The following is a 21,646-nucleotide window of genomic DNA, read 5'->3' on the forward strand; positions in this document are numbered from 1 at the left end:
GTGACAGAATTCCTGTAGCAGACTCGCTTAAGATAAAGCATGCAGACTGCCTCTAGGAGAAGAAAAACTCCATCCAAGTGGGATTGCACACGTGTGGGAGAATTTTTGACGACTTTGGAAAATGAGGTCATCATTTACCGACAAGCAGGTGTCTGATTGTTCCAAATGAACGGGACAAGGAGGAAGCGGCATCAGAGGTCATGTGACAGAGGGTTTTGTGGTGGCTGTCACCACATGGAAAGCTTTTACCAGTCAACTTCTTGGCAGCAGCTGAAGAATGCATGGGCGTGCTGGATGCATGAAAGGAACTGAGCATACTTTCACAAAATCACTTTTTGCTGAGGTTCACACAGGTCCCCATGTTGGCCAAAGTCCTTCAGGGGCACCTTCTTTTCTGGGGCAGGCAGCCAGCTCCTTTGCCATGAACTCACGCCACCATGCCCATGCTGCTCCAAAGCCTGCCCCCCAAACAGACTGAGGGAAGCTCAGTGAACAGTGCTTTTCATGTGGCCTTTCAGTTCTGAGGACAACCAGCCTAGCTGTACCCAGAGGCTTCCTTTGCATCTCTAGCAATTACCTTGATAAATTATGTTATTCACTTAGCGAATGGACTGTTAATTCTATTAATGGCCTTTCGCCACATCTAGTGAGCAACACAATGGAGGAAACAGTGGGCAATGACTGTCAACTCCACTGTCTAAGGTGAGGCTGTGACTCGGGCAGTTTGTGTCTGGGCCCATGCCGGCGGACACACAGACAGACTCACTCTGGGTATCCCCACCTCTGTGACCTTTCTAGGTGCGGTACAACTGTTAACAGATGTTCTTTGAAATAAACCTCCAGCAGGCCTCCCCACCTCTAAGCCTGGCAGACAAGGGCACCACGCTATGCCACGTCCAGAAGCCCAGCTCAAGAGAGGCTCTCTGAAGCACATGCTGGTTTTCGAGAATAATCCAAAAATGGCACGCCACAATGCTTAAATGCAGACCATAACCAGGGAATCATTTTTTTTTTGATGTTTTACTTTTCCTTTCAAAAATTGTAAGACGCTGAGTTTTTGAAGCATTTAGATCTATACTTAGGATCAAGTTAATACTGTAGGTGTAAACTAAGAACGAACACAAAAGGAATTATGTTGACTGAATTTATCACACAGCTCTCACAGCAAAAACACAAGCCATGAAAGAAATCAGTCCTGATGTAATAATCAAACAAGTACCTTTTGATGGGGAAATAAACTTGGGGGATGCCTTCGCAACCTGCTGTCATGCTGTCTTAGGAACAAACACATTCAAATGTACACCTGGTGTAGGGACAGGAGATTCTGTTTCTCTCTTGTTCTACCATCTGCCAAAGGGGACAGAGACCAGACTTCTCCGATCTTCCCCGGAATCAGAGCTCAAGGGGAAGTAGCAATAAATGATTTCATTTCATTCCCCCCACCACACACACCTGAAAAGGTGGGAATTGGGACTCTGCTTACAGATAAGCCAACTGAGATGCACAGTCATAAGTGATTTGTGTGAGACTGCATCACTGTGGTGATGGGAGCCAGGCCAAACTCCGGTCTGTCGGAGTTTGAAGATAATCCTTCTCTCTCTACCATAGTCAATATGGAAATGCTGGACACAAAAGTATTTATTTTTGTGGAGCAATCCAATGATTACAAAAACAAATATACCGGGCTAGATCTTAAAATGGCATTCTTTTGACATCCAACAATATGTAGCTATGGACATACGGAGAAAGAAGAAATAAACGAATACTCATGGTATTTAGAGCGGAAATCCAAAAGTCATAAAATGATCCACGTGCCCTGGCCCTCTCCTCCACACGCACCGTGACGAGGGATGGGGAGGTTCAGGGTCTTTCTGGTAAGAAATGTTCTCACCCTCTCTTCTCTGTTCTTGCCCCACCCTTCCCTTAGAGTTAACTGTCCCAGATGCCTCTGATCATGTAAGAGACACCACTTTAATTACCAGGTATTATATATGTTTCCTACTAGCATATATCAGGAGTGTAATTAAGTGGCTTTGTTTAACATCCAATGCTATCCATCGGGGCTACCAAGAAGGGCTGTTCAGGGTGCTCACAGTCCCAGAGCGCCCCGCCGACAAGGGCAGGCTCCTCTCTGCTCTCTATGCCCTGTACCTGCTGTTGCATCTGCTGGAAGAGACACCTTCTCCGAACCGGCACAAATACTCTGTGGGCTCACAGAGGCCCTGCCCTGTGAACTCTGCCACAACTGGGACTGGGTCTGTCTAACCCACCACCATCTCTTCCCACACCCCGCACAGTAAGTGTCCCATCAAAGTGTGTGAACTAAATGACTGATTCACTAAAGAAATGAGTGAATACTTTTTAAAGCATTTAGAGAGTATTGGAAGTTTTACCTGAGATGTGGTGATGAAGTCCCAATTGTGAGTTAGATGGCAGCACCTCACTTGTTAATAGCAGCCATGATAGCAGGCTCAACAGCAGGAGGAGACAACCCCTGGGGGCATGGCACCAAGCCACGGGAAGAGCCGGGGAGAAATGGGCAGCTGCTTGTGAGGCTTCCCTGCTCTAGCCAGAGTCAGCAAATGCCCGTCACTTGTCTTTTCCAGAAGGAAATAAACGGAAGCTTGTTTGATTTGTGAGGTGTGGTAAATAATACCCAGGCAAAATATTCTACCATTTGAACAAAAGGCCATATTAGTAAAGGACAAAAATATGATCCGTATTTTTTTACAAGGTTACTAATCACCAGGGGATGCGGAGAGGCTCAGGTGGGGGCTCTCAAGAATATTCTCTTTGGGGACACTTGGGGGGCTCAGTTGGTTAAGCATCTGCCTTTGGCTGAGATCACAATCTCAGGATCCTGGGCTCCCTGCTCAGCGGGGAGTCTGCTTCTCCCTCTCCCTCTACCTGCAGCTCCCCCTACTTGTGCGTGCTATTAAATAAATAAATGAAATCTTAAAAAAAGAACACTCCTTCCTTCTTTCCTTCCTTCCTTCCTTCTCTTCTTCCTTTCTTCTTGATGAAATATTGCAGAGCTCCTCATAACTCAAAAACTAAGGGAAATAATTCTAAGGAAAAGAACAAGCTGTAGTCTGAAACCAAGTCCATTTACTGGTGGAAATAAGCACAAAGAGGCTCCCAAAAACTTTTAATCTCTGAATGTCTGATTAAAAAAAAAAATGACTCATGAGTGTCAAAGCTCTGGACTAAAGAAGCTAGCTTGTCCCCCCCCCCCAACACACACACAAGTCCCCAGGTCCCTCTCACGCTTCCAGACGCAAGGGACCCTAACTCACAGTGTCACTGTGGTCTTTCCAGTCATTAGGAAGATTCCCAGCTCTGCTGGAGGAGGCGCAAAGGGGCCCAGCATTCACAAAGCACTGACTATGAGCCTGGCACTATGCAAGGTGCTTCCGACCTTTAGCCCTTTCAATTCTCACAAGAATTTCTCTGGCCGGGATCTTAAACCCTCTTATAAAGCTGATGACACCGAGGCAGAACCACAGAGCTTTATAAGTCAAAGTAAGCTATGCCACCCTATCCCACCCATATCCCTTCATTGTTCTAAGAGTAAAGGGGAAAACTGAGCAATAAAGGGTTTGCTGCTAGACTTCCCTGCTAGGGAGCAGGACAGCTGAACACATTACCTTAACAGCTCAGGTCTCTCTCACCCTAAACAAAAAAAGTGTGGGGTATTCTGGGAACTCAGCACTGATGGTGAATTTGGGGTCCTGCTCACACACTGATAGCATATATGTAGCTTCAGTTAAAGCTTTATTCAGCTAAGACAACAAATCAATTAGTTCAATAAATATTTGGGGCGCCTATACTGAGCCATTCACTGTGCTGGGCCCTGGGAACACATCAGTGCTGGAGATGATCAAGATCCCTGCCCTCATGGAGCAGAAGCAGAGAAAAACAAGCAAACCACCAGGATGATTACAGATACAACTAAGTGCTACAACAAAAAACAATGGCGGGAGCATCTGGGCTGTTCAGGATGGCCGCTTTCCTAAGGCCACACAGAGGCTGAAACTCAAGGAAGTCGTAGGAGTTAGCCAAGGTAATGTATTGGTTTGGGTTCCCTCAGGATGAGACCCTGAGATAGATTCAAGGGCAAACAGCCTATTAGGAAGATGATTCAAAACAACACCAGTGGGGAAATAAGACACAGATAGGAAGGAAGCCAGTGAGACATGGTATCAAACACGTTACCACTCTGGGAGGCAAGAGCTCAACACCACTAGGGCTCTAGGAAACAGGGTAAAATACACCCTTCAGACCTGGTCTACCTACAGGGCAAGGGAGCCGGGATATCTATACGCCAGCCCATGAGTCAGTGGCTGAGGGCTGCTCGAGGCGATGGGCATGTGTTCCTTCCCTGCACACCCAGTCTGCTATAAGCACAGAGAAGCAGGGGCTGGTAGCTGGAAACTGGTGAGTGCTGGAGGAATGTGGGCAGGCTTCGGACAGCATTTGAGAAGTGAGAGCAGGGCAAGGGCAAATGCCAAGAATGGAAAGAATGTCTCATGTGGAGGGAGCTGTCAAAAGTTGGGCTCTGGGGGTGCCTGGGGGGCTCAGCTGGTTGAGTGTATGACCTCCGATTTGGCTTGGGTCATAACCTCAGGGTCACGAGATCAAGCCCGGTGTCGGGCTCTGTGCTCAGTGGAGAGTGTGCTTGAGATGCTCTCTCTCCCCCTCTGCCCCTCCCCTCAATCACGTGCGCGCACTCTCTCTCAAATAAATAAATAAATAAATAAATATATATATATTTCTTTTTAAAAAGTTAGGCTCCGAAGTCAGCCACTGTGGGTATAAATGCCAGCTCTGTGATTTGCTGGCTGTGTGCTGTGGAGGCCAATCGTTATCCCCCTCAGCCTCAGTTTCCTCATCTGGACAAGTGGGCTTAATAAGAGTGCTGCCCTCACAGGTATGTTGTGGGGATTCAACGGGATAAGTCCTTTAAAAAAGCCGTTAACGTAGACCCTGACACATTTTCCATGTTCAATAAACGACAGCTGCTCGCAGGGCCATCCAAAGGACAGAGTGGCCGGCACGCAGGAAGCAAGGTTGGGTGAGGGCGCAGGACAAGAGGTTGAAGAGGCAACCAGAGGGGCCAGAGCTTCATCTGGGACTGGATGAGCCTTCCAGTGCACAGGAAACCCCAGAAGAGTTTTAAGCTCTGGGGTGTCCTGACATCCTCATTCTAGAATGTCATACTCTTCAAAGGCTTGAAATGCTTTTTCTGCTTCCAGATCCCCAGAGCTGAATCTACTCCTGGCATAGAAGGAAGGTGCTATTTAGCACTAATTAGCAGACTCCAGAGACTGACGGGAGCAAAGGAGCGCTGGTTTGAATCATCTGAAGATTGCACAGACTTGGCTGTAGAATGATCTGTTTCATTTTCCTTCGGCAGACTTAACTTCCTAATTAAGTTGGCTCCAGCTAACATTCAAATGACTTTGCATTTCCCAGGAATATGCCAACAGAGGTGGGAGACGCAGCCTCCAGACCCACCAGGAGACATAGGAAGCAAGTCTGGAATGAAAAGTTTGTTGTGGAGACCCCCATGGGAATAACTTATGTACTTGTATAAGTTCTACCCAAAAGGGAAAAGGAAATACACTGGTGGTAAGGATAGGCATGCTAGATGTGAATCTGAGAGGACACAAAGAAAAAGCCTGGTGGTTCTGAGCCCAAAAGGTAATGTTTCTATGGTAGAGCCCCATCTGAGGAAGGGTATCCACTCAGAAATGGGGGGGGGATTGTGGAACACTGTTGGCTCATGATCAATTGGTTGATTAATTTCTTTCCTTTTTTATTTCTTTCCCTTTTTCTTTGTCTCTTCCCATCCATACATACATATCTCAAAAGATGTCTAGTACAGGGGACATGTGATCATTTGAATTTCTATTTTTGGAACACAGCTACCATCTTGAATGATCTCTGGACCCATATTTAGAAGACTGTGTTAAGAGTCAATGGTTTGATATAAAGATAAAAGGAGCCCACACAAAATGTGTCTATCGAACAATTCCTTTTTAATTCAAGTCTATTCCATCACCAAGGGCTAAGAACAAGACATCTATTATAAAATTCTTTTCCCAACTGATGGACCCAAGAGCCTTGTACCCACAAGAAGTCATTACATAATATGGGAAGAGGTAGGGTGAGGAACAGAGGACATTTCCTAATGATAAAAGAGTCAAAATACCAAGAATACACAACAATCATAAATGTGTATGTGCCTATAAACAGATCTCTAAAATATATGAAGCAAAACCCAGTAAAACTAAAAGGAGAAACAGATGACTCGACAGTCCTAGTTGAAGACCATCATACCCTACTCTTAGTAATTGACAGAACACGGAGACAAAGAGAATAAAAGCAAGGATCAAAAATTTTTGAATGACACCATGGTAACTTAATGGACACATATAGAATGACACAACCAACAAGTGCATAAATACATTTTCAGGTGTGCATGGAAAGTCCATTGAGATAAAATATTCAGTAGGGAATAAAACAAATCCCAATAAATTTCAAAATACTCAACATACTTGTTTTCTGTTCACAATAAAATGAAGTTAAAGATTCAAAACATTAAAATAGCTAGAAAAGCCATTTGGAAAGTGAAAAGCTCACTTCTAAATAAGAAGGTCTAAGACAGAGTCCAAGATCAAAGAAGAAATGACAAGAGTAGTTAGAAAATATTTTGAATAGCAATAGAAAATACAATACACCAAATTTTGTGGGGTACTGCTAACACAGGGCTTAAGGGAAATCTATAGCTGTAAATGCTTAAGTTAGAAAGGAAAAGTCTTAAACAATGACGATTTAAATTTCCAACTTAGGAAACTAGAAAATTATGAGCAAATTAAACACAAATTAAAAATAAGGAAATAATACAAATAAGAGCCAAAAATCAATGAGGCAAAAAAGAGACAAAAATAGAGAAAATAAACAAACACAAAAGTTGTTTTTTGGAAGGATTAGTAAAATTGATAAACCCCCAGTACAATTAATCAAGAAAAAAGTAGAGAAAATACAAATTACTAGAACAGAAATGGAAGAGGGCCGTCAGCACTGCTCCTACAGACATCAAAAAAGTCAAGGGCAGAATATTATAAACAACTTTATCCTAATACATCCAACAACCTAGATGAAAGGTACAAATTCCTTAAAAATATGATCAAAACTGACATAAGGTAATTCCACTTCTAGTATGGCAATGTGAGGAGCTATGTGGACCCACTCTTAAGCAAGATGGGAAAATTATTTTAAAAAAATTTTTTCTAAGTCTCTGGATGGTCCCAAGAACATACAAAAAATAAACATTTATTCAAGAAAATGCACTAAAACTCCGTAAGAACGATGAGAATCTGTGGCATTTGAACCCGACCCATTCCCTCCTTCCTCACTTGAAGCCTAGTATGATGGAAAACTCCGCTCCAGGAGGGAACAGCCCAGAACACAGGGCCCCCTCCTCCTCTTCCCTCAGCAATAAAAAGAAATTACTGATACTCATGACAACATGAAGAACTTCAAGATTATATAAAATTATATTGAGCAATATAAAATTATATTGAGCACAAGCTGCCAAACACGAAAAGGACATACTGTATGATTCCAATTATATGAAGTTTATTTTTTTTTTAAGACTTTATTTATTTATTTGTCAGAGAAAAAGAGAGAGACAGAGAGACAGAGCACAAGCAGGAGGAGCGGCAGGTAAAGGGAGAAGCAGGCTCAGGGAGCCCAATGTGGGGCTTGATCCCAGGGCCCTGGGATCGTGACCCGAGCCGAAGGCAGACACTTAACTGACTGAGCCACCCAGGCGCCCCTGATATTTAAAAACTAAAACAAAAACACAAAACCTGAACCGTGGCTATCCCTGAGGGAAAGAGGATTGACTGAAAAGGGACAAAAACAAACCTTCTGGGTTTATGGAAATATCCTATACTGAGACAGGAATAGGGGTTATGAGTCGAGTTTTTGAGGGAGAGTATTTTGAATCAGTTGAACGGTGCCCATTTCTCAACATATCCTATTTAGTCAGACCGGGAATTTGGAGAGTGGACAAATTTAACATGTGACTGATCGACTTCTACCACATATTTACCTAACTCACCAAGACAAGGCTTTCTCAGCCTGGACACCACTGACATTTGGGGCAAGCTAAGTCTGTGTCGTGGGGCCGTCCTGTGTGCGCAGGATGCTTGGCAGCGCTGGTGGTCTCTGTGTACTTGATGCTCTTGGTCCACCCCCTGACTTGTGACAAACCCAGCTTTCTTCAGACATCGCTAAATGTCCCCCGGGGGGCAAAACTGTCCAGCTGAGAACTACCACCCCAAACCATGCATCCTCAACCAGGACAGCACTGCTCCCCACCCAGCGGATGAAAACTGGCTCTTGGGAAGATGAACAAGTCTTAGGGATTATCATTGCTGGTGGCCCTCAGAAAAGGGTGACGGTACCTACACAGATAGTATATTGGTGGCGTTAAACTTTCACAGTGGAATGGAGCAATTAGGGGAGGAAATGTCTAAAACAAGGAGGAAGAGTGATAATGGAAGAGAGATTAAGAAACACCCTCCTACGAAGAGGTCTAGGATTCTACTGACAGCAATCATTCCCTCCCTGCATTTGGCATCCCCAGAGAAAGGCTTTTCACTGCGCCGGGGAGTCTTCCTTTGCCTGAGAAAGATGTGGCAAACAAGCACAGTTGCTTCCCAGAACCTTCGAAATTGCCTTCGAAGCCTGAGATGTAGGAGGGTACAAATGTAGGGGAAAAGCCATGAGGGGCTCTTGCCGGATCTGACGCTGTCCCTCGACATGCTGGTGAGACTGAAAACTTTCCTTTAAGTTCTAACAGAAACCACACAAGTTGAGCTGACCTCTGACAAATGACCACCGGTTGGTCCTGGCCAGACCAATGACCTCAGCACCCATGCCATTTTATAGCATTTTTAAAAGAAGACGGTGGCATTTTTCAAGTTTCTCATCTACCAAAACCCACCCAGCAAAACCTCTGGATAGCAATTTCAATTAACTCAATAATGTAAAAGAAATGAATCTTACAATTTCCTGTTTTCCTTTTCCTGTTACTTTATGCAAAAGCTTGCCTAACACTAGAAGAACCAGCTGGTTTATAATATTGACTATTCATGCTTCACGGAGTCACACCTGGCCGTTAGCATACATGGTATCCTGTGATCATTTCTCAATCCGCACTTAAAAAGCATTTAGATTTTTTCAGTAAAAGCAAACTCCCAGGCATTCAGCCTACAAACACACTTTAGTGGGCACACTCCGCTCTCAAGGACTCTGTCATCAGAGTAATGTTGAGGCGGATCGAGAACCTTCTGATGTGTGGCATCTCTGCAACTAAAGTATTAGAACATTTCGGTGGTGTTTCTGATTTTAAAATGATAGAAGAAGGAAAAAAGTGTGACAGCTAATTTTACATGTCATCGTGGATAGGCCCTGGTGCCCAGCTGTTCTGTCAACATCAGTCTAGATATTGCTGGGAAGGTATTTTGAGAGGTGATGAACGTTTCCAATCAGTTGACTTTAAGGAGCTCACTCACCCTCCCCAGTGAGGCTGGGCCTTGCCCAATCAGTTGAAGGCTTTAAGAGCAAAGACAGAGGTTTCCCAAATGAAATTCTACCTCAAGACTGCAACATGGAAATCCTGCCTGACTTGCCAGCCTGCTGGCTGGCTCTGCCCATTTCAAATTCAAGACTACAGCACTGCCTGTTACCTGAGCTTCCAGCCTGTGGGCTGACCCTACACATCTCCAACTTGCCAGCCCCACAACCATGCAAACCAATTCCTTAAAATAACTGCTCCCTCTTCCTTCTTCCCTCTGCCCCCCCTACACTCTCTCTCTCTCTCTCTCTCTCTCTCTCTCTCTCTCTCTCTCTCTCTGCTGGTTCTGATTCTCTGGAGAACCATGACTGATGCAAACAGGAACATACATTCTATCTTAAATGGAGCTAGAAGCACCTCAAGTCCACACCACAACGTATGCCAACAAAAGCAGGTGGTAGAGAGGATACCTCCCACAGCCAGGAAAGGCGAGCCTATAGCCTGCAGATGGTGGTGCTGATGAGAAGTCCCTTATTCACCACCAAGGGCCTGCAAAGCTCTGGGTACTGCAGGAGGCAAGAGGAAGATGGGGGATGGAAACAAGGAACAGGTGGGGAGTCCTTACTATGAGCAGTTAAACTCTCCACCCTATCCTACAAACCAGGAAAGGAACTGCCAACTCCCTGACTCCTGAAGAAGATAGAAGGTTTAACGATTTGAGGCTCTGCACTTAGGAAAAGCAGGCAAGTAGGGAACAGGGCTGAGCAACCAGACTGAGAACTGAGGGTGAAGGGTCCGTCTGCAAGGTGACCTGTAAGAACCCCAGCCCCTCAGCCTGGCTTCCGGAATGCCAGGCTCAGGTACACCTCGCAAGAGCCTGGGGAGTCTCGTCTGGGGAAAGGAAGAGCCTCAAAGTAAAGGCCAGGTGCTAACACTCGGGGTCAACCAGTGAAAACCCAGCTCGCTCCCCATTCATCCTTCAGTGAAGCTTAATTAATGAGCTCTGCCCAATTACCTTCAGTGCTTCCAGCTTAAATAAGAATCCCAGGAAGGCACAAAACCGTGAAACTTCAGATGGCCAGAGATGGAGAGAAGATTCTAAGAGGTTCCAGAGAGAGAAAGAAAAATAAAACCAAGGAAAGGAATGCTACAAGGCTTCTCTCAAACACACTATAAACGAGAATCCTGCACCGAAATGATTTTTCTACCTAGAATTCTGCATCCAGCTAAAGAATTGAAAACAGACGCTTCAAACATTAAGTATCTCAAAACATTGTAGCTCATACACCCTCTCCTGGGAAATGACAGGAGAAAGTGCTTTTCCTCCCAAAGCTTTTCCTGTCCCCTGCTTGGAATTCCTAGTCCCCAGGTTTCAGACCACCGTGGTAATGCACCTGGTATTCACCCTTGCCCTAAAGAGGACTTGGCCACGTCTGACCATCCTGTACCCTCCCGGAGTACCAACCCCGTACCTACAAAACAGTAAGGCCTCAAGAAGAATCTGTTAAATCATCATCAGCCAGATACACCTTTTAAATCTTGTCTGCCATTTAAAGAGTGTATCCCACAAGTATTGATTATCCTATAAATGCCCCCTTTTTAAAATATAATGGAGTTGTTTAAAAATGAAACATCTGCGTGTACAATTAAAGTGCACTGGTCTTGCTTTAGTAATGCTTTTTTTTCAGACTTAAAATGCTTCAGAGCAGTTTGGTTCACAGCAAATTTTTTTTTTGAAAGATTATTTATTTGACAAAGAGAGACACAGCGAAAGAGGGAACACAAGCAGGGGGAGTGGGAGAGGGAGAAGCAGGCTTCCCACGGAGCAGGGAGCCCGATGCGGGGCTCGATCCCAGGACCCCGGGATCATGCCCTGAGCCGAAGGCAGATGCTTAACAACTGAGCCACCCAGGCACCCCTGGTTCACAGCAAAATTAAGAAGGTACAAATATTGTTAAAATGTCTATGCTACCCAAAGCAATGTGCACGTCAGTGCAATCCCTATCAAATACCATCAGTATTTTTCACAGGGCAGGAACAAACAATCCTAAAATTTGTATGGAACCAGAAAAGACCCTGAATAGCTAAAGGAATATTGAAAAAGGAAACCAAAGCTGGAGGCATCACAATTCTGGACTTCAAGCTCTATTACCATACTGTCTATCATCAAGACAGTATGGTAATGGCACAAAAACAGACACATAGATCAGTGGAACAGAACAGAGAACCCAGAAATGGCCCCTCAACTCTATGGTCAACTGATCTTCGACAAATCAGGAAAGAATATCCAATGGAAAAAAGACAGTCTCTTCAACAAATGGTGTTGGGAAAATTGGACAGCCACATGCAGAAGAATGAAACTGGACCATTCCTTTACACCATACACAAAAATAAACTCAAAATGGATGAAAGACCTAAATATGAGATAGGAATCCATCAAAATCCTAGAGGAGAACACAGGCAGCAACCTCTGTGACCTCAGCCACAGCATCTTCTTGCTAGACACGTCTCCAAAGGCAAGGAAAACAAAAGCAAAAATGAACTATTGGGACTTCATCAGGATAAAAGCTTTTGCACAGCAGATGAAACAGTCAACAAAACTAAAAGGCAACCTATGGAATGGGAGAAGATATTTGCAAATGTCTTACCAGATAAAGGGCTAGTATCCAAAATCTATAAAGAACTCATCAAACTCAACACCCAAAAAAACCCAAAAAATCCAGTCAAGAAATGGGCAGACGACATGAACAAACATTTCTCCAAAGAAGACACACAAATGGCCAACAGACACATGAAAAGATGCTCAACATCACTTGGCATCAGGGAAATACAAAGCAAAACCACAATGAGATACCACCTCACACCAGCCAGAATGGCTAAAATGAACAACTCAGGAAACAACAGATGTTGGTGAGGATGTGGAGAAAGGGGAACCCTCCTACGCTGTTGGTGGGAATGCAAGCTGGTGCAGCCACTCTGGAAAACAGTATGGAGGTTCCTCAAAAAGTTAAAAATAGAGCTACCCTACAATCCAGCAATTGCACTACTAGGTACTTATCCAAAGGATACAAAAATAGTGATTCGAAGGGGCACCTGCACCCCAATGTTTATAGCAGCAATGTCCACACTAGCCGAATTGTGGCAAGAGCACAAATGTCCATCGACAGATGAATGGATAAAGAAGATGTGGTATATATACACAATGGAATATTACTCAGCCATCTGAAAGAATGAAATCTTGCCATTTGCAAGGACGTGGATGGAACTAGAGGGTATTAGGCTAAGTGAAATAAGTCAGTCAGAGAAAGACAAATACCATATGATTTCACTCATATGTGGAATTTAAGAAACAAAACAGATAAACATAGTGGAAGGGAAGGAAAAATAAAATAAGATAAAAAACAGAGAGGGAAGTAAACCATAAGAGACTCTTAACCACAGGAAACAAACTGAGGGTTGTTGGAGAGGCGGTGGGTGGGGGGATGGGGTAACTGGGTGAGGGGCATTAGAAGGGCACGTGATGTAATGAGTACTGGGTGTTATATGCAACTGATGAATCCATACATTCTACCCCTGAAACTAATAATATACTCTATGTTAACTAAATTGAATTTAAATAAAAAATAATAAAGAAGAAAAGAAAGAAGGTAGAGACTTCGCATACAGCCCCACACATGTGCAGAGCCTCCCTCATTATCAACAACCCCCATCATCTGTTGCGACTGATGAACCTACACTGACACATCATCATCTCCCAAAGCCCATAGTTTACTCTTACCGCTGTGTATTCTATGGCTTTCGACAAATATATAATGACATGTATCCACCATTCTGGTATCATACAGAGTAGTTTCACTGCCCTAAAAATCTTCTGTGCTCTGCATATTTATCCCGCCCCCAGCCCCAAACACCATGGTAATGCTTTTCAATACTATTTGTTTGAGCATAAGCAACATGTTTCCAGTTTTGTGGACCATGTCTCCCTTGCACTACACAATTCTGCCATTAGAACGTGAAAGCCTCCACAGACAATACATAAACAAATGGGCATCTCACTGTTCCAACGAAACTTTATTTACAAAAACAAGCAGGCACCGGATTTGGCCCATGGGTTGTTTGCTGATCCATGAACAACAATATCACTTTATGCATCCTCGCCATTTTCACAAGAAAGAAGTTTCTTAATAGCTTGACTTGGCATTAATAATTTGTTTTTTTCTGTTTTTCTCTCTGAAAGCTATCCTCTTTCTGGAATGTGAAACAATATCCAATCAAAAGCCAAGACTGCAATGAAAAACAATTCCCTTTTTGGAATATCCCTGCTTTAAAGCTATATTGCCTTTCTCTGCTTTAAATCCCAAGTTTCCGGGGGCACCAGGCTCAGTGGGTTAGGCTGCCGACTCTTGGTTTCAGCTCAGATCATGATCTCAGCGTCATGGGATTGAGCCCAGCGTTGTGCTCCATACTCAGCAGGGAGTCTGCTTGTGGATTCTCTCTCTCCCTTTCCATCTGCACTTCTCCCCACTAGCATGCATGCATGTGCTCTCTCTCTCTAAAATAAATGGATAAATAAATATTTAAAATAAAAAAAAATAAATCCCAAATTTCCAAGAGGAAACCACTTGCTCTTTGAAAGTGTGACTCTGTTTTTTCCCACAAGAGAGGCTTGGGCTGCCTTATGGAGCAAGTCCCACAAGATGGCTACTGTGGGACATGTCTTTTGAGGGCTGGATGCCACGTGAGCACTTTAGCAGAGTACTGTTTGACGGCTTATGGTCAACTAAGCACAAGACCTTTTGTCTCCAAAAGAAACCAATGTTTTTTCTTAGGTTCAAAGAAAATCAACTGTTCTGCAGGATGGTATGGTATGTGGACATCAACTACCTTCCAGTCACCGATTATCTATAAACAGAGCTGAAGCAAAGCTGTGATTATCTAGCATGAGGAATTCGTCTTAGGAGATCCCGTGGCCCAGAATGCCTGTGTGCACTCACTCCCGTGCAACCTACAAAGGGAGAAGGAGTGTGTGTATCACACTGGGGGTCCACTAAGCTCATCCCTCCGAGGTCCAGCACCTCCTCCAAGAGTCATGCCAACCACTTCCGGTTAGCCACAATAAGGAATCCAAAGAACAGCACTGATGGTTTTTCTAAGTGGCTGTGGCAGCTCCTTGTAAGGCAGTCACTGACCTGTCACAACAAAGAAAGAGAACAGATAAAAATACTATCATCAAAGCCTAGAGGCTGGGTAGGATCCCGTGTCTGCCAAGTAGTAAAAATCCGTAACTTTTTAAGCAGTGTCTTTTTTTCTTTTTTAAGTATTTTATTTATTTATTGGTCAGAGCGAGAGAGAGCACAAGCAGGGGAAGTGGCAGGCAGAGGGAGAAGCAGGCTTCCCGCCGAGCAGGGAGCCTGATGCAGGACTTGATCCCAGGACCCTGGGATCATGACCTGAGCCAAAGGCAGCTGCTTAACTGGCTGAGCCACCCAGGCGCCCCATATTTTAAGCAGTGTCTTAAGCAAAAGATAGTCATAGCCTCTGTCAAAAAGCTGGTCTGGCACAGATGGGACATCAGCCATGCACTTGACAGGGCAGCTGGTGGGCAGCCCTGTCAGAAAATGCATCTGACAGGGAAGGTGTGCTTCTCAAAGAAACACTTCTGTGGGTCTTGGCCTCTACTCTCTAGGACCGGCAGTCTTCTGGGCTGAGTTATTCACACGACAGCTATTTCCTGTCCAATGTCAAATGCAACACTGGATACGAAATTGTGCTGGCAGGCCTCAGTCAACCACCCAAAAGCCAGGGGGCAGGGTTTCACTTCTTTCTGCTTTGAGCTTTGGAAGCCCCTTCAAGCTTGGCACTGAGTCTTTGGGAGGACAGAACATGCCCTAAACAAGAGAGAACTTGAGGGACCCTACAAGGACAGAGCTGGAGAGCAGATGGGAGCCAACCCCCGGTACATGCTATTTCGGGGACCTCTCAACAGTGTCAGCACAGGAATGCCAGACCATGAAACGGAGCTCAGGAGAGCAGGCATTCCTCCAGCAGGCACCTGCGACTCCTCCTTAAAATGAAACTTCAGAGAGCACAAACACACCCAGAGGGGATGTGATTCGAAATGCATATCCTGCCTCAAGTGGCCTCGGAGAACCCTGGGCCCTCCACCTTCCCGCAGTGCCTGGCCCCTTGCCATGTGAACCTCAGTGGGCATTCTGACAAAGCACACTCAAGTAAGCATTTTCTCTCAACTCCCTCAAGCCTCTAAAGCCAAAGGCTTTCCGCTCGCTGGTAAGTGTTCGGTCTAAGCCTCTATATCCTTTTCCCAGGGCAGCTGTAACAAATGACCACCAGCCTGGTGAGAACAACGGCAATGTAGTCCCTCGCATTCAGGAACCCAGAAGACTGAAATCAACGTGTGGGCAGGGTCATGCGCCCTTTGAAGGCTCCAGCAGAGGATCCTTCCTTGCCCCTTCCAGCATGTGGTGGCCCCAGGTTCCTTGGCTTGTGGCTGCACCACTCCGATCTCCACCCCTTCTTCACGTGGTTTTCTCACCTGTTCTCTGCATCTCAAATATTCCTATGTCTTTCTCTAACCGGGACATCTGTAAACCCGAGATAATCTCATCTTGAGATCCTTAATTCAATTACATCTGCAAAGACAATTCTCCAAATAAGGTCACGTTCACAGGTTCCGTGGGCTAGGACTCGGACATATCTTTTGGGGGAACGTTATTCAACCCCCTATAGTCTCCAACAAACCAGACAAGAATATGAGTTATTTATTTAAATGAACATGGGCTACTTCATTGTATTTCATCACGGTAAGCCCTGAGACGCTATCGAGTTAGAGGCTGGTATGAAGGTCAACTAAGTGTCCTTGAACAAGTTACGGAGTCTGTCTGAGCTTCACTGTCCTTACGTGTAAAATGGGGACAACCTGACCTGGCGAGGCCATCGTACAGATTAACAGTAATTGACATAGAGCACCTGGCACCCCAATATCTTGTTGCGAGGGCTCCAGTCTCTAAGGGCTCTGAGCAAAATATTCAACAAACACTGCAGGAAAAGGCATCCAGAGACCTTGATCCAGCCGCTATCAGGGAATGTCTTACATACTTAGAAAAAACAGCAAAGATCAAAGTAACAGGCCTGCCAACGGCTGATAATGTCACACCTGTGAGAAATCAAGGACTTTGGGTCACAAGAACGGCCTCTCCCAAATGGCCGCCTGTGGCTACAGTTTTCCAATGATCCCAGTGTCACCAACCTAAATATACAGTGTCCCACTGCCTCGAGAGTCCCCAGGACACAAGCTGTGTCTTAGCTACCTCTGTGTCCCCAACACCTAGCACTGTGCCTGGCACCTCGGTCATTCAGTAAACATTGACAGAACGAACCAGAATACTCTGGAACCTCAGCTCTGGTTACAGACAATAATATGGACAAGTACTATGGATTTAAAGCACCATATTAAGTACTTCACATATACATTGAGTGGATTAAATGAGATAATGCCCTACATATGCTGTCATGGCAGTTGTTCCAAATGTCAGCGACCATCATCACTTATTTTAACCCTCACCTCCAACCAGGAATGGAGGCAGCATCGTTCCCACTGTACAGAGCAGGTGCTGAGGCAAGAGTAGGTAAGTCACAGAGCTAAGCCCTGGCAGAGCCAGGGTGTGTCACTACAAAGACCTGTGTTCTCTCCACTACACCACCCTGCACCTGATTCATATTATTTAGTATTGGCTTTGAGGCTGGTCCCAGCCTGCATATCTATAACCAGACTATATACTGAGGCATGTGCGTATGTGTGTGTGTGTGTGTGTGTGTGTGTGTGTGTGTGTGTATGTACGTGCATATATATGCTCTGTACTGGTACACACACACGATACCATCACTGAAGGAATGAACTGGCGAGAACACAAGAGCTGAAAAGCAAGGTCCCAGGGAACATGGTAAATTCCCTTGCACTGTTAAGCTCCTGAATCATACTGCCAAAGGGTAAAGTGTCACATGTCACGCTCCGCTGAGCTCAGAGAAGCAACATGTACAATGTCTTGTAAACTCTAGAGCCTCGTCTGCAGGTTTATTACTTACTGTCGAATTCTTGTTTCTAAGCCTACAGGGAAGAAGAGTGAACTGTGCTCAACATTCATGTCCCAGTACTTTCCTCTCCACTGGAACTCCCAACAAAAGTGGTAAGGAAACATGACCGGGAATTAAAGAGAGTCCCAGCCACCGAACTTACAGGAGGAATGGATGCTGGGGAAGCTTTTGCGGCCCTCAGACACCAGATCTGGGTCCCCCGTGCAGTGCATTTCTGAGTTCATCACTCCATCTGGAAAGCAGCGGTAAAAGAAATCGGGGCGAGGTCTACAAAAGACACCATGGACATTTTCAATATAAAATGCTGCCATCACAGAGGAATCCCCAGCTGACCCCCCACCGTTCCCTGCTGCCCCGAGCTCCTTCTCCTGCCATCAATACCGGTGCTGGGTACCACTGGGGACCTGGGGTCCCCAGGTCCTGGGGACCACTCCAGACATGGTGGTCTTGGGGAAAGCTCAGGTTTTGGGGTCAGAAAGCTCTGAGTTGGAACTCCCACTCTGCCATTTATTAATTTTCTAACCTTGGGAAGGTGACACAGCCTCCCCTAGCCTCAGCTTCCACATCTGTAAGAGGGGACATGAATACCCACCCAAAGGGGAGGTCGTGAGGGCTGGATGGGAGGACTGATAGGAGGCATCTAAGCACAGCGCAGGGAGAGTAGAAGTAGTTCCTGCCTCCATCGACAGCTCCCACTCAGAGGCTGCTTCCAGAACCCCAGACTCCAGGCTCCTCATGTCCCTACATCTTGAATTTGGATGGTCAATCGTCCCTCCTCGAATAGCAGGTCTCACCTAACCTCACTGAGAGAGAGGACCCAACAGCTCAGCTCCATGATGCAGAGTGCACGGCCATCCAGGCTGGCCTCCCTGGCCTGGGTCTGGGGAGACAGACCTCACGGGACATGGGTGGAAGCTGGCCCCAGGCTGCGGGCCACACTGGCACTTATGGAGCCCTTACTGGGTACCTCACATAGTGCCAAGCGCTGCATGTGCATTGGATCATATGATTCTTATGCCAACCCCAGGATTTCCTTCCTTTGACAGGTGCAAAAATGAAGGTTTAGAAAGATTACACTCCTGCCCAAGGTCACATCCCACCAATAAGTGGCAAAGGCAAGCCTAAACCCCAGTGATTGGATTCCTGCACCGACACACTTCACCCCGTGTTTTTCTGCCTCCCTCTGGTGAGGATTCTCACACAGAGAGGTGATGGACAATCCCTTCCCATTAATTCAACTAATATTTACTGAAGGCCAGCCATGGGCAAGGCTTTGCTAGTGCTATAAACACAGGGCCCCTTTTCTGCACATACTGGGTCACACTGACACCCTGGTCTTTCCAGCTCTGGGATCTAGGCCCAATAATAATCTGTCAATATCTGTAAGAAATTAATAATCAGTATCAATAATTGATACTGACTGATACCAGAATACAATTGATACCAGAGTACACTTCTGGTGTACTCTCTCCCCTCTACTTGGCTCGTGTTTCTCCAAGTGTGGTTATTCACCTACTGAACCAGAACCTCAGAGCAGACAAGGCCTGGGAACCAGCATTTTACCGGGGCCCCACAGCAACTCTTAACGCAGAAAGTTGAGAGAACACCACCGCGCCACATCATGTGCTGCCCAATTTGTATCCACCTTCTGCCCCCTGGGTGCCTGGCCAGCACCCTCCACCAGGTAGATAATCAGTAAATGCCGAGCTTCTGAGAGGGGAGCTAACCTGTCCAAGGCCAACAGCCAAAGTCAGGCCTCAAATCCAGGTCTTTTGACTGTTCATCTCTATATGGAAACTAGCTCACTTCTGGAGCAGTTGAGGGAGAAGGCAAGATAAATGGAGAACAGAAACTGTGTCCCAGGGGGGCAACAGAAATATGCCATAAGCCAAAGCTCAAATGCCAATCCACAGATGACCTTGAGAGTCTAAGTCACCATTTGTTTCTTTCTGGAACTTACCTTCCCACTATTAACTTAATAGTGTTTGTGCAGACGCCATTCAGAGCAAGAGCCAAGGACACCGCTACAAAACAAAACCAACAGACAGAAAAATAACCAGCTGGCTCCCAAACCACAGTCATCATTATCATCATCCTCGTCACTGTTACATCATCATACTATTCGATTATGACCATAGACATATGAGTCAATAGTTTAAAAGACAGAGGGAAGTCTGAGTGGCTAGAGTAAAATATAATTAATTAAGGCAAGACTTTGCAGAGTGGCTCATAAAATCCCAAGCTCCTATGACATGAAATTTTTCTCTCCTCCTTGACTAAAATTTTTAATATTGGAAAGGAACCCATCCATTATGTTTTGGCCTGATATGAACAGATTTAATACTATAGCATATAGAGACTCTTTTACTGGTAGCAAGAAACATAACTTTTTTATCTGTTTCTGGCAACGTTCTCAAACATAATTCTAATCTGAGCAGCTCTCGGAATCCTTCTTCAGAGTAGGACATTCCCACTGGGTGATTATCTCTGTGTTGACCCATCACCTGCTGACAAACTCCATTTGTTATCAAACAAATCACTTTCTGAGAAGGTAAGCAGTCCCAGCACCTCCCTGGGTTTTGAGAAGGTTTGCCTGGGGGTGTGCTTTTTGCCACCTGAGGCAGTAGGAACTTCTGGAATACATTATTTACAAATATACAGCATGGGGACTTTCTCTAAGCAGCTTGGAAGGACTTTAGTGGATAAAGTACAGATCATTCAAAGGGTACCTCACAGGTCTCTCCTATGTTTATCAAGACTGCACAAAAGCCGAGTCAATGTGATGGAAGGTCAAATGCCTTGCATAAGCAATAAAAACCTATTGATGCCCCGCTCCAACGTTTTGTTGACTGACAAAGCACGTGAGCTACCCTTTCCCTTTGGCAACCATTAACTGTTCAATAGTAGCTGAGATTTATGTAAGGAAATAGCGGTGGAGGGACATTTCCGGGAAGGAGCTGCCTAGAGCAATGCATGGTCATCAAGGGAGACAAATGTGTTCTCTGAGCAGAAAGTAGACCACAATGGCCAACACAGTCACCAAGGGCACGGGCCAGAGACTGATACAAAACCGATCTGCTTTTAACAAGTCATGCGAAGCAGACAGAATGGGAAGGACCAGTTCAAATGAATACCTTTGTCAAAGGGAAACTAATCACCTAAGCTGGAGATGGGCCACAGAGGGCCGTATCTGAGCGAGGCAAGAGGACGGATGGGCCCCGGGGGGGGGACAGAGCGGAGCAGGAGTCGGAGCATTAACACACCAAGCAGCCAACTGGATGGATAAATTGTGTAGGAATTCAGAGAGATCTTAGGATTCTTCTGATTCCATTCTGCACGCACAGACCCTTCCTTCTGAAATGCTGGCTTCCCTTCTCTCTTGCCAGCTCAGAGCACCACTGAGAGGTCTCCTTTGTAGAGAAGAGGAGAAAATGCCCTGGGCTATCTTCACTGCTGTATTCTCCCCAGAGCCAAGACAATTAACAGGCTGTGAGATCAGCCTTCGGGCCTGGGGTACTGGGGTCTTTTCCTGGGAACACAACTGTGTTTTCCCAGCTGGGCCAGCCTCCTTCTGATCCTGGTCCTAGCATGGCCTTAGCACAGAGGCAGTCTCTGGGAACAAGCATCACCAGCAGATCTCCCAATGCCCTTGGGGAACTTCACAGACCGCTACATCAATCCAGAACACCAGACACGACCCCAGCCTCAGCACCGGCTTGGCTTTATTGTAGCCAAGAGCAGTTCTTTGAAAAGTTTCAAGGAGCTGAGCTAGAAAATGTGTGGATGCGATGTAACTGCCAATAGCTGGCAACTTCACTCTCTGATCCAAAAGCCTGAAGGAGACAGAAAACAGTGGGGCTCTGGAGTGACGATATTTAGGGTGAAAGTAAACCGAACTGATTATTTTCCTCTGAATAGTATAGCCCCTAGGGACCACTGTGG

General features: G+C 45.5%; 1 protein-coding gene across 4 annotated transcripts in view; it reads right to left on the reverse strand.

Annotated features, from left to right (window-relative positions):
- Positions 1-21,646, reverse strand: part of PLPP4 (phospholipid phosphatase 4) — a 155,754-nt gene that overhangs the window by 41,139 nt on the left and 92,969 nt on the right. For 3 of the 4 annotated variants that reach the window (XM_073904536.1, XM_073904535.1, XM_073904537.1), the window contains 2 exons: positions 19,665-19,728; positions 17,847-17,971 (listed from right to left, as the gene is read on the reverse strand). The exons of the other annotated variant lie outside the window; for it this stretch is intronic. In XM_073904536.1, the coding sequence (XP_073760637.1) occupies positions 17,847-17,971; positions 19,665-19,728 (189 nt within the window). The remainder of the gene's footprint in view (positions 1-17,846; positions 17,972-19,664; positions 19,729-21,646) is intronic. 4 annotated transcript variants of the gene reach the window in all.

The sequence above is a fragment of the Callorhinus ursinus genome, unplaced genomic scaffold (genome assembly GCF_003265705.2).
Source record: "Callorhinus ursinus isolate GAN/ISIS: 27379988/994484 unplaced genomic scaffold, GSC_fseal_2.0 scaffold20, whole genome shotgun sequence".
Taxonomy (NCBI): Eukaryota; Metazoa; Chordata; class Mammalia; order Carnivora; family Otariidae; genus Callorhinus; species Callorhinus ursinus.